We start from the raw sequence: 23722 nt of genomic DNA, 5'->3' as shown, positions 1-23722 counted from the left end.
CGTGTAGAGGGATCATAACAAAGAAATCCCTTGTGGTTAGGGCTATATCCCGCAAAAGCACACATGATAGATTGAGTTGAAAGCTTTGAACATTCATGAGGGGGAAGATGAACAAAGCATAAAATCCCAAAAACATGAAGATGGGAAAGATCTGGAGGGGTCCAAACAACTTCTAATGAGGAGATATGTTATCAAGAACCGATGAAGGGATACAATTAATCAGATGCACATCCGTACTAGCGGCCTCTACCCAAAAGGTGGGAGGTGCATGTGACTCTTGTAGAAGAGTCCACACAACACTGAGAATGTGGCCATTCTTTCGTTCTTCCACACTATTTGTTGAAGAGTGTCTAGACAGTACTGCTGGACTTGTATGCCATGATGTTTCAAATAAACCAGAAAATTCTCCGTAACTATATTCTCCCCTTGAGTCGGAGTGTATGGTTCGCACATTTTCTTGAAACCAAACTCGAACCATGGTATGAAACAACTGAAATGTTGGGAAAACTTCTAAATTGTGTTTTGAGAAAGTATATCCAAGTGTACTTGGTACAGTCATCAATGAACAATACAAAATACATGCATCCCTGTCAAGAAACAATAGATGAAGTCCAAACATTACAATGTATAATTTGAAAAGGTGAAGTAGCATGTTCATCTTTGTAAGTGAATGGAAAAATATGACTCTTACTTAAACAACAAGAAACACAAGATGCATCAAAAGATTTCATAGAAGGAATTTTAGTTCTAATAAAACTAGACTCAAACAAATACTTAAATTTTTTAGAGTTTGGGTGACCCAACATTTATGCCACAAATCCCAGTCATAATTTCTCTGACCCAAAACAGGACTCAATGTAGAAAAACTCAAATAAGCAAAGGATGGTGCTGATTGTGATTTCTCAAACTCCAATGCAAATAAGCGGCCCAGCCTATGCCCCTTCCCTTTCACCTTCCCAGTGCACCAGTCCTTAATCAAACAACCATCAGAGGAAAAGGTTAGAATGTGACCTTCATCAACCAGTTGGCCAATTGAAATAAGGTTAGTAGTATGTTTAGGAACATGGAAAGCCTTGGCAAGGGACAAGGAATTTGAGGGTGAAAGTTTGAGAAACAAATCATCATTCCCAATGATGTCAAGTTTCTCACCATTAGCAGTGACAATATGTTTATGGTTGGCCTCAAAATATCTGTTTCATGGTTCAGGATAGGCTCCAATCATAGGACTAGTAACACCAAAATCAATTATCCAAACATGAGAGGTAGAAGAACAGTAACTAAAGAACTCACTAGATAGATCAATAGCAGAAAAGGCAGATGAGATAGCAGAGGATACCAGTTGTCATATCTCTTCCTTATTCATTTTTCTTTTGAAAAAGGTAACGTAATATTTATTGAATCAAAAGCTACACATACAAGTTGAGATCAGTTCCAAAAAGGCTGACTGATCAATTCAGCTATTACAAACTCCACCAAGAACTGGAATGAAAAACAGAAGACAAATTACAATTTCTGAACTCCTCAAAGACTGACACCCAAGAGATTCTCCCTTGGCAGTAGAGGCATTGAACATCTGTCCCTCAGACACCTAATAGGCTGATGACTGATTCTTCTTCATGGGACCCTTGGGTGGACAAATTGGACAATCTAGAATGGTATGTCCATGTTGTTTGCAATAGGTGTAGACATTCTTCTTCTTGTAGTGTGAAGCTATATGCCCAAATTCCTTATATTCATAACATAGGGTTTTAGAGGGATCCTTTCCACCAGATTTTCTGTGTAGTTCAAGATGGCCACCAAGAGATTTTAGATGAGCATCTTGAAGAGAAAAAACGTATATCTGTTGACACTTCTTAGTCTGAAGCAAAAGTAACCAAAAAAAATGTTCAAAGCTTGTACTGCTATTTGGGAATAAACCAATCCACAGAAGGAAGAAGACTGCTGCCACCCTAGAGAGAAGACTAGAAATCCTCCAAAACTTGTCAAATCCCAAAGAGATTTTATGAGTGAGTAAAACAGGCATGGACGACACAACCAGTCAAGTTTCTCTCCAAATAGATGCTTTCCAAGAGAGTTCTAGGAAGACTTCTCTTGCTGAAATCGCAGAACAAAGAACTAGTCTTAGGGTTGAACAGTCGAAGCAACCAGAAAACAGTAGCCCTTGTGAGACCAATGAGTGAGCAAGGAAGGAGTATAGATTATAGAGAAGCCTGCTCTGATACCATGTCAAACAAGCTATTCATACCAGAGAAGAAGACGGAGTTCTGGGGTGAAGATCGAATATATATATTTATAGATATATATATAGATATATATTAATGAAATAAGAATATTTAGAGAAAATCCCTTGCGGGGCTAAAGAGAAAATAACAATAAAATAAGAAATACATAGAAGATACAATACAACAGGGACTCATTAATATGGTACATCAGTGAAACCCTTCACACAAAATGTCGAGCCTCTCTAGATCCACTATCCCTACTGTTCATTCAACCAACCATTAACTAAAGTTGTGTTTGGTTTGAAAGAAAAGGTATGGAAAGGAATGGAAAGGTAGGAAAACCTCTAAACGGTTTGTACAGGTTTCCCTACCATTTCTTTCAAACTAAACACAGTACAAGTGTTCCTCCTCAATATGAAGTCAAGTGAAACCTAAGAATACATCATACCTAGGCCCTGAAGCAAGGACATGGGAACTCTACTTAGACAGATTCACCACAACCAACATATCTTGATTAAAGTTGCAATACTTCCCTCTCCAAATTCCTAAAAACACCCCTAATCTCCAAGGTCCTAGGTTGCCCAAATGGCAGCATCATAATTTTGATTTATTCATTTTGCTTCCGGATTTTTTTTTTTTTTTTTTTTGGGGGGGGGGGGTGGGGAGGAGGGGACTATGCTTTATCCTCTCTACCTCCCTAGAAACTAAAGATGAAGTTTAAACCAACGTTTTAAAAGGTGTGGGAAGTGTATGCATGGAGGCATGTGTGCTTTTGTTGGGTATAGCCCGAACCACAAGGGATTCATTTGTTACGATCCCTCAGCACGTCGAATTTGTATCTCTCGAAATGTGATTTTTCTTGAGCATATTTTTTTTTTTATCAATAACACTTTCATTAATTCATCAGTATAAAATTTACAAGTGGAAGACAAACACACTTATCTTCCAAGAGTCACAAAGAGCTTCAAGAAAGGAAAAAAGAAAAAGACAAACACAATAACGTTACAGCTTAGCCCAAAACAATGAATCCCTTTCTGCCCCTTGTTTAGCTAAACCGTCAGCTAGGGAATTAGCTGATCTTTTAATCCAACATGTCTTAACTTCCATCTCCCGCACCAGCCACTTGAATTTCTTCTTCTCATTATTATACTTCCATAAATCATTTTGATCTTTAGTCAGCCACCCTATCACCACCTCTGAATCCCCTTCAATTATGAGTTTCTTGATGTTCAATTCCTTAGCTTTCCAGACTCCTTCCATAACTGCACAGATCTCAGCTCTAAGAGAGTCACCCACTCCAATTGGGCCTGAGAACATAGCAGAGATGACCCCATTTTCATCCCTAAAAACACCCTCGATCCCCGATTGTCCCGAGTTTCCCCTACTACATCCATCAAAGTTTAATTTCAAGAATCCACTAGGTGGGGGGGACCAAGCCACACTCATTACTGACTTGGTCTGCGTGCAATTTGCAATTTCACCCCACTTCCTCAACATGTCATCCACAGTGTAATCTGTGAATATTTCCAAAGATTTCAGCCATTGTACCGCCCTAATATCTATGATAGCCCTCAGATCTACTGCTCCTCTCTGAGTTTCTGAGAATATCCTGGAGTTTCTTTCTTCCCACAGTGTCCAACATACTGCAACACTTAGTCCTCTCCACATTGTCCTTCCCTTTTTTAACCACCACCTGAAAAAGGAAGGGGAAAAAAGGCCCTGCATGTCTGATGGGGGATTCCAGCTGCATCCAAATAAGGAGAAAGCCCAATCCCAAAATGACCTCGCGAAGTGGCAAGACACCATTAGGTGAAAACCAATCTCCCCATCTGCTTTACACAGAACACACCACTGAGGTGACAAACAAGTATTGGGTCTCTTCTTTTGGAGTAGATCACTAGTGTTGATTCTTTCCAGATAGGCTTCCCAACAAAAACTACCAACCCTAGGAGGTATAGCTCTGCACCAAACCTCACCAACAGGGAAAGGGGAAAAGGTAGGACTAGTGGGCTAACTTAAGACTTTGAAAAACGATGCACAAGAGAAAATGCCATTGGGGGTAGGTGTCTAAATTCTAGAATCCGCCCTAGTGGGGTCTAAGACAAGGTTATCAAGAAGTGCAATAAGGCTCGAAATACTGTCGAAGTCTGAGTCCCTCAAATCCCTTCTTAGACCCAAGTTCCACCCAATCCTAGAAGTGGAAGAGGACGGGATGGTGAAAGACGAGATCGGCTCATTTTTCAGATCAGAAAGAGCATACAAAGACGGAAACTGATCCTTTAGAGGGGCACTCCCCACCCAGGTTTGTTCCCAAAATTTTATGGAGTTACCGAAATTCAAGTCATACCTGATATTAGGGAAGAAAACTGGTAGCAAGTCATGAATGGTTTTCCAAGGAGAATTGCTTGTGGTCCTAGCTCTAATTCCAACGTCCCATCCATTGTGCTCCAACCCATGTATACTTGCCACTATTCTAGCCCATAGCTTCTCCTTCTCCATAGGAAACCTCCACAACCACTTCCCCAACAGAGTCATATTCCTTCTCCTAATACTCCCAAGCCCCAAACCACCACACGACTTACTCCTACACACTATTTCCCAGCTAACTCTATGATCCCTCTTCTCCTCTCCCGGCTCCCACAGGAAATCTCTCATTGTCTTCTCTAAACTGTTAGCAATCTTCACTGGGATTTTAAACACCGACATGAAAAATATGGGCAATTTAGCATGCGTGGCCTTAATTAGTGTAATTCTCCCACCAAGAGAGAGGTAGTTCTTTTTCCAGGATACCAGTCTTTTTTCAAACCTTTCCATCACCGGATTCCAAAAACTCTCTGTCTTGGGATTATCACCTAATGGTAATCCTAAATAGTTCAGAGGCCACCCCGAAACTTCACACCCCAGCACTTCAGCACTCTCCCTAATCTCTCCCTCCTCCAAATTCACCCCCACTACACAGCTTTTCCCAAGGTTAACCTTCAAATTGGACATTTGCTCAAACAGTTGTATCACCGACTTTAAGTTCCTGATAAACCTCACATTACCGCCTTCACAAAACAAAATCGTGTCATCAGCAAACTGTAAGTGAGTGAGGGGGGTTTCCACCCTCCCAACCCTCCATCCTCTAATGAGCCCCCTAGAATCTGCTCTGTGAATCAGTTTCCCCAAAACCTCCGCGATTAGAACGAACAAGAAAGGAGAAAGGGGGTCTCCTTGTCTTATACCCCTACTGGTTGGAAAGAAATCTACCACTGTCCCATTCACTAGCACTGAATAATGAAAATTCCGGACATAGCCCATGATCCACTTACACCATCTAGCCCCAAACCCGAATTTAGTTAAAACTTTCCTCAAGAAATCCCATTCCACCAAGTCATAAGCCTTTTCCAAGTCCAGCTTACAGACCACTCCCTTCTTCTTATCCCTCTTAAAGTTCTCCACACTCTCATTAGCAATTAAAATCTGATCTGTAATTTGTCTTCCACTCACAAAAGCTCCTTGATAGTGTGCAATGATATCTGGCAGTACCTTCTTCAGCCTCAAAGACAACACTTTTGCAATGATCTTATACAAGCTATTAACCAAGCTTATTGGCCTAAAATCCTTCAGGTGGGATGCATCTTTCTTTTTTGGATTTAAGGCTATAAATGTAGAGTTCACACCCATATTGACAATTCCTCTCCTGTAAAACTCCTCAAACACCCGCAAGAGATCATCTTTCAAGATATCCCAACAATACTGATAAAAAGCCATTGTGAACCCATCCGGCCCTGGAGCTTTTGTTCTATCCATAGAAAACACAGCCTCCTTGATCTCTTCTAGTTTAAAGCTTCTTTCCAACCTTCTCCTGTTCTCCACCCCTGCATCTGGCCAATCCAAACCTTCTACCCACACCCTTACTCACAGGCCTTCTTAGAATAGATTTGAAGTGCTCCACACAGGCCCTGGCAATCTCCTCTTGCTGTACTAACTCAACTCCATCTATTACCAATTTGGAAATAAAGTTCTTCCTTCTCCTGCCATCTGCTAAAGAGTGGAAATACCTAGTGTTTCTATCTCCCTCTTGCAACCATTTACACCGAGATTTTTGCCTCCAACTAATTTCCTCCTTGTGTAGGCAGTCCTCTAACTGTCTTCTCACTTCTCTCCTGAGATCATTGTCTTCCTCTCCAAATTCTCCCCTTTCCTCTTTAAAGTCAAGGCTTTCAATCTTCTTCATCAAGTCTCCCTTTCTTTCTTCTATCCTCCCGAACTCCATCAAATTCCACTCCTTAATTCTTGCTTTCAAGAATTGTAGTTTCTTATGGAATCTCATCCCCTCCCACTCCACCAGCGGGTTACACTCATGCCACCACTCCCTCACTTTGTTAGGAAACCCTGGATGAAGTAACCACATATTTTCAAATCTAAAGGGGGTAGGACCTCCACACCTTCTTTCCTCCTTACATAACACTATGGGCCAGTGATCCGAGGTCACCCTTGGGAGAGCTCTAGAAGCCAAGGTTCCCCAATGTTCTTTCCAATCCAAAGAGAACAGGAATCTATCCAGCTTAGAGCAAATGGGTATAGATTGGAGATTTGACCATGTAAATGCCTTATGTGCTAGGGGAATCTCTTTAAGCTCAAAGGCATCCACAAAAATGTTAAAGTTCCTCATGCTTTTAGTCACCCTCTGGTTAACCTTATTGGACTCCTCCGAGAATCTAATCACATTGAAATCCCCACCCATGCACCAAGGCCCATCCCACAACCCTCTAACATCAACCAGTTCCTCCCACAGCTCCTTTCTCTCTTTGTAGTCATTCGGTTCGTACACATTTGTGAGCACCCACATATAATCATCCTCTTGTCGTACACATTTCTTGAGCATATCTCCTTTTTTTTCAAGAATTGCCAAGTTATTTGCACCCTCTGTTTCAGTTTTGAACAACAAGATTCACCATCATCCACTGCTAAGAAGGAACTTCTCATCTTCTCTCACAAGCGGGTTTGTGGTCCAGATCCTACGCCTATGACCCCTCTTCCTCCTGGTCCGGATCCCTCGCCCATCACAGATAACCCTGTAAGTGATGCTCCAGCTTTAGATTCCTCAATTATTCCTCCTGTTCCTTTACGTCGTTCTACACGTATCCCAAACCACCTAACCGCTATGGGTTTCCTTCAAACCATAGCTCCTTCTCTGCTGTTTTGACCTCTACAGATATTCCCCGCTCATACCAGCAGGCTAGTAGCAGCCCTCAGTGGAAACAAGCCATGGATGTAGAGATTCAAGCTTTGCATGAGAATGACACTTAGGACCTTGTCCTAGCACCTTCAGATGGCTCTATTATTGGGAGCAAATGGGTCTATTCCTTCAAGCTGAAATCTGATGGGTCTCTGGACCGTTACAAAGCCAGGCTTGTGGCACAAGGATATAAGCAGGAGTATGGCATTGACTATGAAGAGACTTTTGCTCCAGTAGCCAAGATTACTACAGTCCGTGTTCTTTTAGCTCTCTTTGCTGCTCACTCTTGGACAATCTTTCAACTAGATGTGAAAAATGCCTTTTTACATGGGCATCTAAAGGAAACAGTATATATGAAACCTCCTCCAGGGTACTGCAGTGATCCCTTCCTCGTTTGTCGCCTAAAGAAGTCCCTCTATGGGCTCAAATAAGCCCCTCGAGCTTGGTTTGAAAAATTCAGAGATGCTGTCATGCAAGCCGGATATAGCCAAAGTGCATCGAACTACTCTCTCTTCGTTCGAAAAAGACCCCAGGGCCTTACCATTCTCTTACTGTATGTGGATGACATACTATTGAGTGGAGATGATATAGAAGGAATCCAGGACCTCAAGTCTCTTCTCCATAGTTCCTTCCACATGAAGGATCTTGGCCTTCTTAACTATTTCTTGGGACTTGAAGTGTAACGGAGCTCCCGAGGTTATTTTGTCTGCCAACACAAGTATGCCTTTGATCTTGTTAAGTTGGCCAACCTCAGTGATAATAAACAGGTTTATACTCCCTTGGAGTTGAATGTCAAATTATCCAAATCAAAAGGCCCCCTGCTTCCTGATGCTTCCCTCTATCGGCAACTTGTAAGATCTCTCATCTATCTGACCATGACTCGTCCTGACATCTCAGATATAGTTCAGGTTGTTAGTCAGTTTGTCTCTGCACCTCGTCAACCTCATTTGACTGCGGTGCATCGAATCATCCGCTATATTCAAGGTTCTTTATCACAGGTTCTTTTCTTCTATTCATTTTCTTCTCTCCAACTGAAAGCCTATGCTGATGCAAATTGGGTTGGATGCCCCGACACACGACGCTCCACTACCGGATGGTGTGTCTTCATGGGTGACTCTCTAATATCATGGAAGTGCAAGAAACAACAGACTGTTTCCAAGTCCTCTACAGAAGCAGAGTACAAGGCAATGTCATCTGTTTGTAGTGAAGTTGTTTGGCTTCAACCTTTATTTCAGGAGTTGGGACATCCCTCTCCTACGCCCATTCCTCTATATGCGGATAACATTAGTGCTAATAAAATTGCTTCTAATTCTGTCTTTCATGAAAGGACAAAGCATATTGAGGTGGACTACCACTTTATCCATGATCTGTTTCTTGCAAACTCAATCTCTCTCCCTCGTGTTGCCTCTGATATGCAAGTTGCTGACATCTTCACAAAGGCCATGACGAGATCCAGGCACTTATTTCTTGTAAGCAAACTGATGCTCATGCCTCTGCATCAATTTGAGGGGGAGTGTGAAGAAACTCCCTGATGTACCGTTTTATTGTAGTCCTTATTGTATTGTTTTCTTATTTATTATTATTTTTACTTCAGCCCTGCAAGGGCCTCCTTGTAAATTCTCTAAATTGTGTTGCCCTAGAAGGGCCTCTTTGTAATTTCTGTAACTTTCACTTTCTATATAAAGGACCTTTGGGGTAGGGTCAAAGCATCCATTCTTCATCCTAGAATTTTGTATTCTGCTCTGGGTCTGTTGACAGACAATAAAAATGATGATAAACCCCATAAAGAAAAGGAAAAGAAGAGAATAGAGTCCCACTCTCAGCATAGTGCATCAATCATTAAAAAGAATATTTAGATTTGACTTGTTTGGAAGGCACTTGGAATAATAGGTTAAAGTCCACCTGAACTTGAGTAATTAATAATGAGAAAATGGTTATATTTTGACTTAGAATATCCATCACCCTAAAAGATTCAAATAACAAAAGATTAATAGAAGAAACTTACTGAATCAAACAATTCTTTACCTGTCTGGCAATCGAGTGAATCCAGAACCCATCTCAGAATTAAGAAATGTGACTCAGAGATGCTGATGTTAATATATTAACTCTATTTTCTGGACCCATTGGCCATGAGGAGTTAATTCAAGCATAAATACTTGCAGCTTATTATGAGCTGAGATGGGCTAAATCTTAAAACTTTACGGACATTGTGGTGGGAAGAGGATTTGAATAATTCCGGGGTGGCTCACAAGAGACTGGCCAAAAGATGGATAGAACTATACAATTGGACAGTGGACAATGAGATCAGCAAATTACTTGGCTGATGGTTAGCTAAAAGGGGAGCACCCAGAAGCCAAATGTACTGGGGTTTAATCCTCCAAGGAGGGATTCTGTAAATAGAATGCAAAAAGGAATAGCTAGGGCTAGTCAATCAAAGCTATGGTTTGCAGAATATATTGTATACCATTCTTTTCATGTAATCTAATAAAAAAAATTAATAAAGGTGATCATCATGCTAATACGGTGAATCTTCAAATCATAATATTCACTTGAATTTGTGTGCCCACCAACAAGAGCATAGTCATTTGAATGCATGATCAGATTTATGCCACAACTTTCTGAAACGAAGAAAAGAAAAGAAATTTCAAGAACTGAGAAGAAAAACTAGAACACCAAGATCATAAACAAACTATGCAGCATTTTCCCAAGTTTCATCTGGCCCATGTCATACTCACATGTCAAAAATATTCAATACTTCTATTGAGCTAATAAACCATTCTACAATTTCCATGCATAAAAACTTATCTAAATCCATTCCTATATTTTATTTGTTTCACATGAAACAATTCCAAATTATAACCAGCAACATATGAATACACTGAATAAATTTGTGCTATTAACGTGTCTCCATATCCATTTTTGACTTTGTAATACCAAAGAAGACATGTATCTTTATTTCTTGGAAACCAAATAATAATGAGGCTACGAAGTAACAGTGAAAAATGCATGCATTTTGTAAATCTAAAAGTGCACATTTACCTTATAGTTCTCTATTGCAAATCGACTATCAGACGGAATTACTCCCTTGCTATATTTTCCAGTAAGAACCCCTGAAGCAAGTGGACTCCATGTAGTAAGACCTAGACCGTAGTTGCTGTAAAGAGGTAGGTACTCAGATTCAACCTGCACCAACACAGAAAACCTAAAGTCATATCTAACATTTAATGATAAGAAGTCTATCAAGAAAAGTTACTTTTATTCACAACTTAGAAGATGTGTGTATACATACATGCATGTATACATACACACAGACATGCATGCATATGAGTAAATTAGTTCCACCATTCTACTCTTTCCATGTTTTACTCTATTTTCTTTCCCATATTACCTTACCAATGCCTAGATCTCAATTACCATATGTGTTCTATGTATCTGAAAACACAACAATGGAGGTGTATAGACACCACCAACCTACTTCATCAGAATTAAGACAGTCACAGATTGATTATGAGTGTGGAATTTGGACATCAATCACACCGACCTATGCATGTGCAACATAAGGTATTGGGGTTGCAATAGGTAGTACAGAGCTCTGACCCAGCACCCCAGCCCAGTTTTTGGAATGGACTGAGTATATGTTTTTATGCCACAGTATAGACCAATATGAACCCATCATCTTGGTTGTGTTGGGCCAGACAAACCCAGTTAATCTTGGTCAGTTGGTCCAGGTAAGTTATATGTGAGCAGTATGTTGCATGATGAGACTGATTTGGGTACATCTAATCATTAAGAATCAGGCACATCCCAAGTGAAAAGATGATAAAGACACTTGAAATGATAAAAGTTAATACACCAGGCAACTTTATCTTTTATAACAGGATTTTTTTAACTAATAGTTAGGGAAGAGAGAAGTTCACCAAAAATGGGGCATGCTGAAATTAGAACCTAATAAATATTGCTTTTTGCCAGTATATTTGCCAATTCTAGCTGTGAATTCATGGTGTCTGTGAACATTTGCACATATATGATTTAGGTCATATCATTTATGTTGTCTATGTATTGTTAATAACTTTTTTAGGTAATGCTGTTGTCAATAACTTGGGACTTACAAACATTGAACCAGTTCTATTTTCATCCCCATAGCTTTCTTAAGTGAGACACTAAATTCAAAGTACTTTTTTAATTTTGTCAATGAGATAATATGCTCCGGCCCATATAGTTGAGATAAGGCTTGGATGATGATGAGATAATATGAATTTTATGATGCTTTTATGTTATACATGGTGTGCCTTTTTTTATAAGTGAAAATTCATTGATATCAGTAAAGATAAATTTTGTTACAAGCATTCCAGGGAGAGGCATGAAGTGAAGCCTCACCCTAAAAGAAAATTATATCAAACAATTACAACTGAGCCCAGTAAAACTGACCCCTATGTGCCCCCTGCTTAACTAAACAATCACCAATGCATTGGCATCTCTCCCCACCCATTGTATAAACAGATTCATATTATTTGTTAACCATTTATACAAAGCGTGTCTTTCTCAAGTGAAATCTTTACTTCGTGGTTATTATCAGAATTGTACATGCTTCCCACTAGAGATATTAAGTATTAACATAAAAGCATCAAAGCATATGAAAATGTGTATTATCAGTTCTGGTAAAAACCACTAGAGATATTAGAAAAATGCATCTTCATAGTCCCGTATTATCAGTTGTGACAATCATTATTTCGTAGTTAATATATCTATTGCAGTTCTGATAAGAACCACTAGAGATATTAATAAAAGCATATGAAAATAGAAGTGGTTAAGTACATATATACCTCTAAATTTGATCAATACATTGATCAGAAGATGAAAGAAAATGAACAATATCTCTCAAAATTTTCTTTTCCTAAAACACATCAGTTGTCTAACTATTAACAATATGAAAATCAAATGGCTGACTTAGTTGGTATAGAATCTACCCAGACCTCTGAAGTATCACTGGTACATTGGTTACAAAATAAACTAATAAGATATGATACATAAGTTACAAAACGAACCAACAAGATTTATCTTTTCATTCAACCACTATGATAAAGAGAACAAGCTCGTATTAAGTCTTCTAATATTAGTCAACTTCTATTTAGACTTATGTTAAAGAAGAAGCCCAAGTTTCCTTGTAATTGAGAAACAGATTGACAGTGTCAATGCTTCATGGACATTGACAATGGGTCATAGAATTTGTGGACATGCTATACAGTGAGGATCACAACTATCTCATTTAAATGGGAGTAAGTAATCAAGAAGTTCAAAAAGTAAAAATAAAAAGAATACTTGAATTTGTATCACCTTGTGCCGAGAAAATAGGTTATACTCCGGCTGCTCAACAATTGGGCCAATAAGATCCAACCTTTCAGCAACAGCCCAAGCCTCAGTGATCTGTTGAGCTGACCACTCACTAGTACCCCAGTAGAACGCCCATCCATGATCGATCACATAATTCATAGCCCTGACCGTCTCCTCAATCGGAGTCGAAATATCCGGCCGGTGACAATATATGACATCAACGTAATCCATTTCGAGACGCTTCAAGGAAGCTTTAGTTCCCTCAATTATGTGCTTACGAGACAATCCCTTATCATTAGGACCTGGACCACCCCAGAAGATCTTGGTGGATACCACGATATCCGACCGCTTCCAGCCCAGCTCTCGGATGGCTTGGCCCATGATCTCCTCGGCACGGCCATTGGCGTAGACCTCAGCGTTGTCGAAGAAGTTGACGCCGTGGTCTCGGCAGCATTGGAGCAGGGACTTGGCCTCCTTGGCATCGACTTGGTTTCCGAAGCTCACCCATGCTCCGTAGGAAAGCTGACTCACTTTCAGACCAGATCGGCCCAGGTTTTTGTACTGCATCTTGGTCTCTTTCGCAAATCTGTTGCCGAGAGAAAGAGAGAGGCAGGGAGATAGCTCTTTAATGGCAGTTAGAGCATTAATAAAACAATGTAGTACTAGATAGAGAGAGAGAGAGAGAGAGAGAGAGAGAGGGGAGTTAAAAGTTGGAAGCTGAGGTCACGTGTAAATTGTAATTGTGGTTTCGTTTTGGTGACGTTTAAGTAAAGATCCAACGCGGAAGCACCTATACCATGGAAGCAAAAAAAATATGATCGAACAAACCAATTTTGCTACAATAATGTCGTAACGCCGAATAAAAACAACGAAATCAAAACTTTGATGAATTGTCATGGCCCCACCTAGAATTAGATGAATGGACGTCCACAGCAATGGCAATGGGTGGGGATAACCAACACGACGCTCCCAACTGTGCCTTTAACAGTCAACTGCAGTCGCACGTGAAAGGTGAAACATCTTCCTCGTCACTCAATCAGAACATGATTCTCGGTTTTAGCCTTTAGCCCTGCGCATGCCGTATGAAAAAGCGAATCAAGATTGGATGAATGTGATGGAGGGCAAATAAGCCAAGTGGGCAGTGCTGTGTTTGGTTCATTTACATTTTTTCATTTAATGTTTGTAGTTTATTTATTTACAACTGTTTGTGACAATAAGACGCCACTAGGTATCACATCATTATAACATTGAAAAAATGCTTTAAAAAATAACTTTCTCAAATGATAAGTGTATAGAAATTAAAATCAGCTTTTGCTATTCTCGATACATACGAAAAAAACAGAAAAGAAAAACTGCTAAAATGGCACCTATGTAGCAGCATTTACTGAATAAATGCCAAGGGTTTCAAACACCCTCTACATTATTCCTCCTCCTTCAGTTCCCATGTGACATACTTGTTTTAATTACCTATATACCTATAGTATCTAAAATTAGTTAAGAATACCATGTGAAGTGATTCCACTTGACACAAAATAGGCACTCTGTGATTAATGTTTTGGGCGAGACGAGTTGGACTCCCCGTGGAGCACGCCCCATAGGTGTCCCCCAGTCCATCCCTCCCATGAACTGCGAATAGGGGATTGAGTGTGGGGAGCCCATCAAAACTCGTTTTAGGCATCTTATATTTATAAAGAATTCAATTCTGCCCCTAATTTCTTATTCTTCTTTCTCTTATTTGTCACTTTAAGAGACATCAGGATTAAACTAGCTACTAATGAGAGAAAGTGTTTAATCATTGGATCCATCGACACCATTAGTAGTAAAGACAGTCAAGCTCCTCGGTATCGATTTATGGTAATATATCCTGGCAAAAGCTTTGATTCTCCTATTCCATTAGAAGTTAGAGTATCAAAACATTTTTCAATTCTTCAGGCTGTGCTTCTGATAAGAAATGTTAATTAGAAGATTCATGTTTAATCTAGAATTCATAGATAATGATACAAACTTTAAATGGCTTTTGACTTCATCTTTTATAAGCCCATCTACCTTCATCAATTCCCTAATCTACTTAGGCTTTGTAGCTGGGAACAGATGAATCAAACATTCAACATATTAGGTCCCATTTTGCATTACTCTAGAAAATAATTTCTCATGATTCCTTCCCTGTTTGGCATCACTCTAAAAAGTCATTTCTCATTATTCTTTTGTTTCTCAGGACTGTAATGATGTTTGGATAGCCATTTTACAGCATAATTCATTAATAAAATATAGTTTAACAACTAAATTCTTATAAATGAAAAAAGTTCGCTTCCAATTAGAATCGATTCTTAAGAAAACACACTAATAGCATGCTACTATTCACATCCTTTCAAAATAGTTGTAAGATGAGAAGAAGAAGAAGAAGGAGGAGGAGGAGGAGGAGGGGAGGAGGAGGAGGGAAGATAGTCATGATTCGAGAGGTGTGCAATAAGCCCTTAAGATATGTTTATAAATTACAATAAGCCCTTAAGTGGGCGCCCAAATACAATAAGCCCCAGCAACTGTTCACACCCTCATAAAGATATGTTTATAAATTACAATAAGCCCTTAAGTGGGCGCCCAAATACAAAATGATAAAAAAGTCTAAACAGCCCTTACAAACATATTCTCAACACTCCTCAAGCTAAGATAGATGTCTATCAAGCCCAGTTCGCCTAGATTTTTATCAAACTTTGGCTTGTGAGCTCCTTTAGTGAAACAATTAGCCACTTGATCTTTTGATCTCACAAAGGGTATGTATATCTCCTTATTATCTATCTTCTCTCTATCAAAATGTCTATCTACTTCAATATGTTTTGTATGGTCACGTTAAACAAGGTTATGGATAATGTTGATAGATGCATGGTTGTCACAATAGAGTTTGATTGGGGCATTAGCTTGAATTCCTGTCTCCATTAGCAAGGTCTTAACCATAGTAAATCAAACACATCATGAGTCATTGCCCTATTCTCTGCCTCATATCTCCCCACTAGCTATTTTCTCTCTAATGAATGTATCCACTTCAATATGTTTATGGTCACGTTAAACAAGGATATGGATACTGTTTATAAATTCATGGTTGTCATAGTAGAGTCTCATTGGGCTATTAGCTTGAATGCCTATCTCCATTAACAAGGTCTTCAACCATAGTAAATCAAACACATCATGAGCCATTGCCCTATACTCTATCTCTACACTAGAACATGCAACAACTGACTATTTGCTTCTTTATGATATTACATTGCCACCAATTAGAGCACGATAGTTAGATGTAGATCTCTTTATCACCAACTAACCTTACTCAATGTGCATTTATGTAGGCTTCAATCTTTAGATGTATGATTGGAGTATAATATTCCCTTACCAAGGCATCCTTTCAAATAAACAATATTAGTCCTATTAATAGCCTACATGTGAGAAGTTTTGGATTGATGCAAATATTGGCTCATCATAGCCACTGCATAAAATATGTCAAGTATAGTTAGACAAAATAAAAAAGTCAATCTTTGATAGACCCCTCTATCTAGAAGAACATCTTCATTAGTAGCACTAACCTTAAAGTTAGGGTTATTGGATTTTCAAGTGGCTTACACCCTAATTTTCCAACTACTTGGAGCAAATCAAAAACATGTTTTCTCTATGAAATAAAGATCATTTCTCTGATCTTTTAACTTCAATTCCAAAAAAATATTTGAAACCACCAAGATCCTTAATCTTGAATTCAAAAACAATGAAGGATTTTAAGTACTTGTAAGAATGGAAGAAGAAGAAGAAGAAGAAGAAGAATGTTTGTTTGAATGTGGTGTGTTGAATACTATTTGATGGTGCGCGATTTGGTAGCTCCTTGCTAGAAGACAGCTTAGGCATCGGGCTAATGAGGTCGATTGGTCGAGCTACAAGAGATAGTTAGAGTACCGGGGGGGGCACTCCAATGCTTTGGTCAGCGAAGAGTGTATTGAGAGCTAGAAAGTGAGAAAGCAAGAGAGCTAGAATAGCTAAATCACGCGTACCTTTTCTGATCAATGGGATGCCTTTATATAGGTACAAGTCGCCATGGACTTAACATAGCGCATCCGAGATCTCCAGGTGGACGTGGCTTACTGGTTTGCCTTGCCCGGAGATGGTTTCACGCTTGAAGACAGCTTTTGCATAAAGTGATAGAACTTATCTAGTTGCCTCCGAAGCGGGCAGGGTGGGGAGTTAGCTTCGTCGATGAGGCAACATGATCCCAGAGGACTCGGAGATAATTGCTCACATGTAAAGGAGGTCGGCCACCACGTCATGCAGGTCGCCAACTGGGCCTTATGCCAAGGTGCCTACAAATCGGCCCTGTCGAGGTGGTGTCAAAACTCTCTTACAGCGTGCATAAGGTGTATCCGAGGTCATTGCCTACGTGGCACTGAGGTGTCATGTGTCGGTTCAAGGGTGCCACATGTCACGATGTCACTAGAGGATCAAATTGCCCTTCATCACTATTTACACCCACAAACAAAATATTTCTAATATGAGAACACAATTACAATAATTCCCTTATTTGGATGCCCAAATACAAGAGGAGAATAAAGACAAAAAAGCCGTTACAATGTATTCACAACACTTTCCTTCAAGCCAAGCATAGATGTCTATCATGCCCAACTGCCTAAATTATTGTCAAACTTTATTTTGTGCACTCCTTTGGTTAGACAATCAACAAGTTGTTTTCCTAATCTCACAAAGGGTAGGCAAATTTCTCCACTGGCTATCTTTTCTCTAATGAAATGTCATATTGGTTCAATATGCTTTATACAATCAATCGGTCATATTGTACAAGATTAAGAACAATGTTTATAGCTGCTTGGTTGTCATAGTAAAGTCTCATTGGTGTATCTATTGAATTCCTATTATGCCAATAAGTTATTTTACCAAAGCAACTTAGACACTCTATATGTCATTGCCCTATACTTTACCTCTGCACTAGAATGAACAATAATTGATTGTTTCTTGCTTCTCCACGAAACTACATTGCCTTCTATTAAAGTACAATAGCTAATTATAGATCTCTTGTCATTAACAAATCCTGTCCAGTTTGCATCTGTACAAGCCTTAACCTTCAAATGTCCATGGTCGAAATATATCATCCCTTTGCCATGACATCCCTTCAAATATACAAGAATTCTATTGACATCTTGCATGTGAGAGGTCCTTGGCTTAGACATATATTGGCTTACCACACCAACTACATAGGATATGTCAGATCTAGTCAACTAGAGGTAAAGGATCTGACTAACTAATCTTTGATAAGTGTATGGGAGAATATCTCCAACAGTAGCACTTAACTTGTGATTAGAATTAATTGGGGTTTTAGTAAGCTTGCACCCAAATTTTCCAACCTCATGGAGTAAGTCTAGAACATATTTTCTCTAAGAAATGAAAATTTCTTTTCCGATCTTGCAACTTCAATCCCAAGAAAATACTTGAGATCACCAAGATCCTTAATTTCAAATTTAAAAGAAATGAAGGATTTCAACTTATTGATTTCTAGGACATCGTCCCCATCGTCCCCAGTAACAATAATATCATCAACATATGCAATTAACATAGTTTAGGGCTAATCATTCTTGGTCCGGCCCTGCCCAGGCCCACATCAAGCTTGGAAATATCGGGTCGGGCTTAGGCCTAATACTTCAAGCCCAACCCAACCCGCAATATAATATAATATATTTATTTTTAAATATACATTATAGCATTATATTATATATGTTCATTTTATACTAATTGTTTATTATTTTATACAAGATATAAAAATTTTAAGTTTTAGCATATAAATAAATATTAATTAGTTGACATGTGTAAACACTTAAGCCAACCCAAGCATGTAAATTGTCCTCATAGGCAAGGCCTTGTACAAATGAAGGCAAGGCCTTCATTCTCATTGTGTAAGCAATGTGGAACTTGGAAAAATACTTAATGGTAGCACTTAGTATTTAGTGTTATTCCAAGTCTCACATTGCTCAAGAATGGGAATGGAGGTCTTGCCTTCATCAATAAAAGGATAGGTAAGCCAAGCAAAAGCAACTATAAGAAGTAAATAAGGCCCACACTTTTTTTTTGTGTATAGGCCCAAAGTTTAGCCAAGCCCAACTTACCTTGGGTTTGTTCTGTATTTTTTTACATGTATTATATTTTATTTAATTTAAGATAAAATTTTAAATAATTAAATTTTTATTATTGGATGTCAAAGGCCTAAACTCATTTCTCATTAAGCCTGGAAAACTCGTAAGCCTGGCCAGGGCTCGTGTAAGGCCAGGCTTGGGCTTGAAAACTAGGCCCGAGGTGCGGGTTGGGTCGGGTCGGGGCCTAGGTTAAAGCACTTATCATTAGTGTTAAACTTGGCCCAACCCATGATCACCCCTCATAGTCACACGATCATTGACTCTTCTTATGAATAAAGTATGATCAGCTTGAGATTGTGAAAATCCGACCTTCAAAATAGCCATTTTAAATCTATCAAATCAAGTTTTAGGAGATTGTTTAAGGTCATACAAAGCCTTCTTTAGACGACAAACTTTCCCTTCACTGTTATGGAAGTTCACCACTGGAGGCAATTCCATATAGACTTCTTTCTATGTTGGTTTTTGATAACGCGGGTGTTTTTTGGGCCTGATTTTCAAAAAAAAAGCCCATGTTACCATTTTTGGGCCTTGCCATTTTAATATGTTTGCTACTGTTTCTATTTTTGCTAGGTAGGCAGTAAAGCAACGTTTTCACCTTTTTTGCTATTTGCTAAGGTGATTTTCATAATCATTTTTCTTGTGTGTGCAATCTGTTTGGTACAAATCAGCTCCACGTCAATGTCATTGGGAGAAATGGTTCACCGATGTAGCAAATGTCAAATTTTCATAATGCAAATTTAAAGATGTTTCTAAATGTTTTCTACAAAATTTATGTCTGTTTTCAAACTTTGTGTTTTTACATTTTTTTTGTTTTAATTATTTAATTATGACATCAAGATTGACACATTTTAACCTAAAAATTGAACCGTTGATCTACTACCAAATAGGAAAACAATTTCATTTTTTTGGTCAATTTTAAATTTGCATTACACTTTCATTATTAATTAATAGAAATAATTATTATTTATCACACTTATGGCCTACACTATTCATGTATTTCACTATTTCCTTACAATTTGTAATAAAAAGGTGTTTAATTTGAAAATGGCTTTTATTTGAAAATTTAAAATATAATAAAGGGCAAAAAGGTCTTTTAATTGATTCTATCATATATAACAGTGTCTTGTTTTGATAGGGGATGTTTAAGTACTGTAAAAAATTAGAGGGGGTATAATTATTTATCTTAAATCTCAGGGGATTTTTAAGTCTTTTAACACAGAAAACTACAAAGAAAATAAATTTTGTAAAAAAGAATTTGAACACATCCCTAATATTACATATTCATCATATTAAACAAAAATAAATATGATAAGTAAGAATCATTTTATATATATATATATAGAAATAATTATAAAAATATCTGAACATACATTATTACTATTATTACAATTTTCATCATCATCTACTAAAATTGCCGGTATGTTCACATTTCCTAGTTTGTTTTAAAGAACGCACATGCTAACCTACAAGGGCACAACGAGTATTTGATTTTCTAAATCCGAATTCACATTTGATCCCATTTAAGGGTGACTCAAATTCACCCCTTTTGTAATTTAGATTGAATGTGGATGAACACCTATTCAATCTAATATAATGTGATATATATATATATATATATACTCGTATGTGCTTAAATATTGTACCTATTAGTAAAGTTGATTGAATTTTATTATTGTGTTTTTACTAATTTTCACAAGTTCAAGTTTCATATAATTAATTTTCAACTAATTTTATTCATAAAATATGGTAACAATGTCATTTTTAGATTTTAGTTAATGTTGATTTAGGGATAATCGTGGGCCAGACCATGCCTGGTTGTTATAGGGTATTATTGGCCTTGAGGCCTGCTCGGGCCCGGATTGGCCCAAACCTCAGGCCTAATAATACATGTCTAAGCCCAATCATGAGTTGGGCTAGCTTAGACATCTAGGCTGGCTTATATGTATTAAATACTATTTATATTTGAAAAAATAAAATTTTAGTTTAACTTTATAATCAAAATTACAAATAACATATATAGAATTTTTTATGTATAATATATTGTATTATATATACATGCCATTTATATGGTAAAATACATATATGTAATTTATACATGCCATACATATTATATATAAATATTAATATATTGATATATTTTATAAAATATAATATCATATAACCAAATATTATATATCTATATGATTACCAAAAAATGTAAAATATTGATATAAATTCTTCCATTTGACGGAATGGCCATTCCCTCCTGTCTAAGACAAAAAAGTTTAAATTTCAGATTTAAATTCTAATTTTAACTATAAATCAAACGAAGCTTAATATATTAATATTTATATATTATCCAATTTAACTTTTTTATAACTTACATATACATATATAGAAATCATCCCTACATTCGATCCGTTCCCCACTGACCTGTGGGCCACCTGGCAACCGTCATACTTGAACCGACCGGACCACCTTCCACGTTCAAGTACGATCCCAACAACTGCATTTCCGGCCACCCAACTTCCAAAAATCCGCCACGTAAATCTTGTTTGTAGGGTTTTAATTTTGGTTATACTACAAAAAGGAATAGGTAAGTGGAGCAACTTTGCTTCTTTCAGTCTGTTTACCATATTTCTGGGAGGTTGCATCGATTATTTCAAAGCTGAGAGCCAATTGGCGGTAGCGAGGATGGAGGAATCGGGGGAGCATCCTGGGAGTTCTTCTGATAGTTCTTCAGGTGAGGTCTCTATTGGACATGGAGTGGAAATTGTTGAAGGCGGCAGTGGCCGTGAATTGGGAAGCAGAGAGGCAGTGGGCAGTTCTTTATCTAACAGAGGGAGTTCTTCCTCAGGTTGGTGGTTGTTGCTTCTCCGTTTCATGAAATTGGTCGAAACGAGTTATTATTTTCATGTTTTTATCAATTCTTGAACTTGGGGAGTGAGTCTTTAGTTTATTCAATTAGTTTGATAGTTGAAAATTCTCTAATTCGATTTTAGACTTTAGAGCTAGTTGAACGTTAGACTAGTCGTGGTTCTTGTTCACGTCTCAGTATGATATATGGCTGCTTAATGAACAATTTGTTTCTGGTGACCACAGTTTCTGTATTTTGGAGGGCAGAGAAGGAATAGTGTTTGCTCAGTAAAAGTAACTGGATTGTGGTTGCGGTGAAGTTAACCAGAAACGTTTCAGGACGTTTTTTTCTTTTTCTTATTTTAGTGGGGGGGGGGGGGGTTGTTCACCAATATGTATGATTTTGTTTTTCAAAACAAAAAGAACTGTGCAGCTGCTTTTATTTTGGAAAAGCAAAATCATACATATTGGAGAATACCCCCTTAAATAATTCATATCGAACTATTCAACTAAACAGAATTAAGGTCGCTAGACATTAGAATGGAGTCCGGATTTGCTAGTAACTGCCAACGCTTGGCACATCACAGTCTGTGCCACCTATCCTCACAGATGAGAGTTTTCAAAAAATAATTTGGTCCTACTTGTAAAATCAGTTGTTAAAACTTTCATGGTTGCAGCAATGTGTAAGATACTATTTACCCAAACTCAGCATTAGGTGTCTCCTTGTAGGACATGTTTGATAGGTAAATACATGCTTTAATATCTCTTTTTGATCAGCAAGATTTTAGAGGGTATCTAGTATTAAATTGTGTGAATTATGAATAACTCTTAAAGCTTTACTTAGAGAATGTTTCCATTGACTATCAAAACCCTAAGGGAATTACGACAAAGGCCAATTGACATCACATAGTAATTTCAATGCATATTTGGAAAATATGCACCAGTGCAAAATTCAAATAAATGAAATCACATTTATGTTTCTTATCCTCCCTGCAAGCTGATTGTGCTGGATGAAGATTGTAGAGGTTGATCTGAAGCTGTAAAAGACAAACCAATGTGTGACATTTACTGAAAACCTCAGGGAGTTGATCAATACCATTAACAAAGCCAATGGCAATCAATGTGACTAGTTGTTTGTGAGCAAAATGACAATCAATTTTAATGCGTTTGGACAAGCACAAAAGGCGGGAGTTGCAGCAAAGTGAATTGAACTAATATTATCATAAAGCAGTGCAAAAGGGTTGGGTAAAAGTCAATATCATAAAATTTGGTCTTTGCTCTGTAGTTAGAAACAATGAGATGCTCTTCAGAATGCCAAAAGGCAGATTTAGAAAATGAGTATACAAAAACAAAGGTGGAGGAAGAATAACCATTGAGGCATCCAGCCCAATCAGTACCACAGAAGGCCAAGTATGAAAGATTGCTTTTGATGGAGACACAGACTGATGATGTGTAATTGTGTACTTGAGGTATCTTAAGATGTTTTTAGCAGCAACAATGTGAATGGTTGTAACTGCCCGCATGAATTGATAGTTTTTCTTATCACATAAGAGATACTGGGATGAGTCACATTAATGAATTGAAAAATTCCAACAGGATACAAGACTATGGAAAGAGGATGCCTATGGTCAATAGAGGGTTTTGATCCTGGAAATATGGGGTTAGAAAAGTGTTTTTATTGATGAAGTTGATCAAGGGTATATTTGGACTGAGTGATGTACATTCAGTGGCAGTACTGGACATTCCTATGCGAAGAAGTTATTAGGATATTCCCTTCTTATCAAACTTGGACTTTAAAATGCAAGAAGAAAAGTAACGGCTGTGGTGTTGGAGCTTGTCAAAGTGATGATTGATGCCAGTGACATATTAAGAGTAGCACAAGCATATCATGACAAGCGGGCACAGGAGTGTCAATCTAGCCATAGATGAAATTAAGTTTG

At 38.0% G+C, this 23722-nt stretch overlaps 2 protein-coding genes across 3 annotated transcripts in view; one reads left to right on the top strand and one right to left on the bottom strand.

The window, feature by feature from the left end:
* Window positions 1–13459, bottom strand: part of LOC104602151 (putative voltage-gated potassium channel subunit beta) — a 41693-nt gene extending 28234 nt beyond the window's left edge. Inside the window, exons 1-2 of the mRNA XM_010265739.3 lie at window positions 12781–13459; window positions 10486–10629 (exon numbers count right to left, since the gene is read on the bottom strand). Of these exons, the coding sequence (XP_010264041.1) occupies window positions 10486–10629; window positions 12781–13344 (708 nt within the window). The 5' untranslated portion in view covers window positions 13345–13459. The remainder of the gene's footprint in view (window positions 1–10485; window positions 10630–12780) is intronic.
* A 7922-nt stretch (window positions 13460–21381) lies between these two features.
* The window catches only part of LOC104602150 (sterol 3-beta-glucosyltransferase UGT80A2-like), a 104825-nt gene continuing 102484 nt past the window's right edge, over window positions 21382–23722 (top strand). For both annotated transcript variants that reach the window (XM_088901653.1, XM_010265737.3), the window contains exon 1: window positions 21382–21783. In XM_088901653.1, the coding sequence (XP_088757779.1) occupies window positions 21621–21783 (163 nt within the window). In that variant the 5' untranslated portion in view covers window positions 21382–21620. The remainder of the gene's footprint in view (window positions 21784–23722) is intronic.

The sequence above is a fragment of the Nelumbo nucifera genome, chromosome 3, assembly GCF_055504915.1.
Source record: "Nelumbo nucifera cultivar China Antique chromosome 3, China Antique-T2T, whole genome shotgun sequence".
Taxonomy (NCBI): domain Eukaryota; kingdom Viridiplantae; phylum Streptophyta; class Magnoliopsida; order Proteales; family Nelumbonaceae; genus Nelumbo; species Nelumbo nucifera.
Note: the sequence above shows the minus strand (reverse complement) of the source record. Positions and strands in the feature narration are given on the sequence as shown.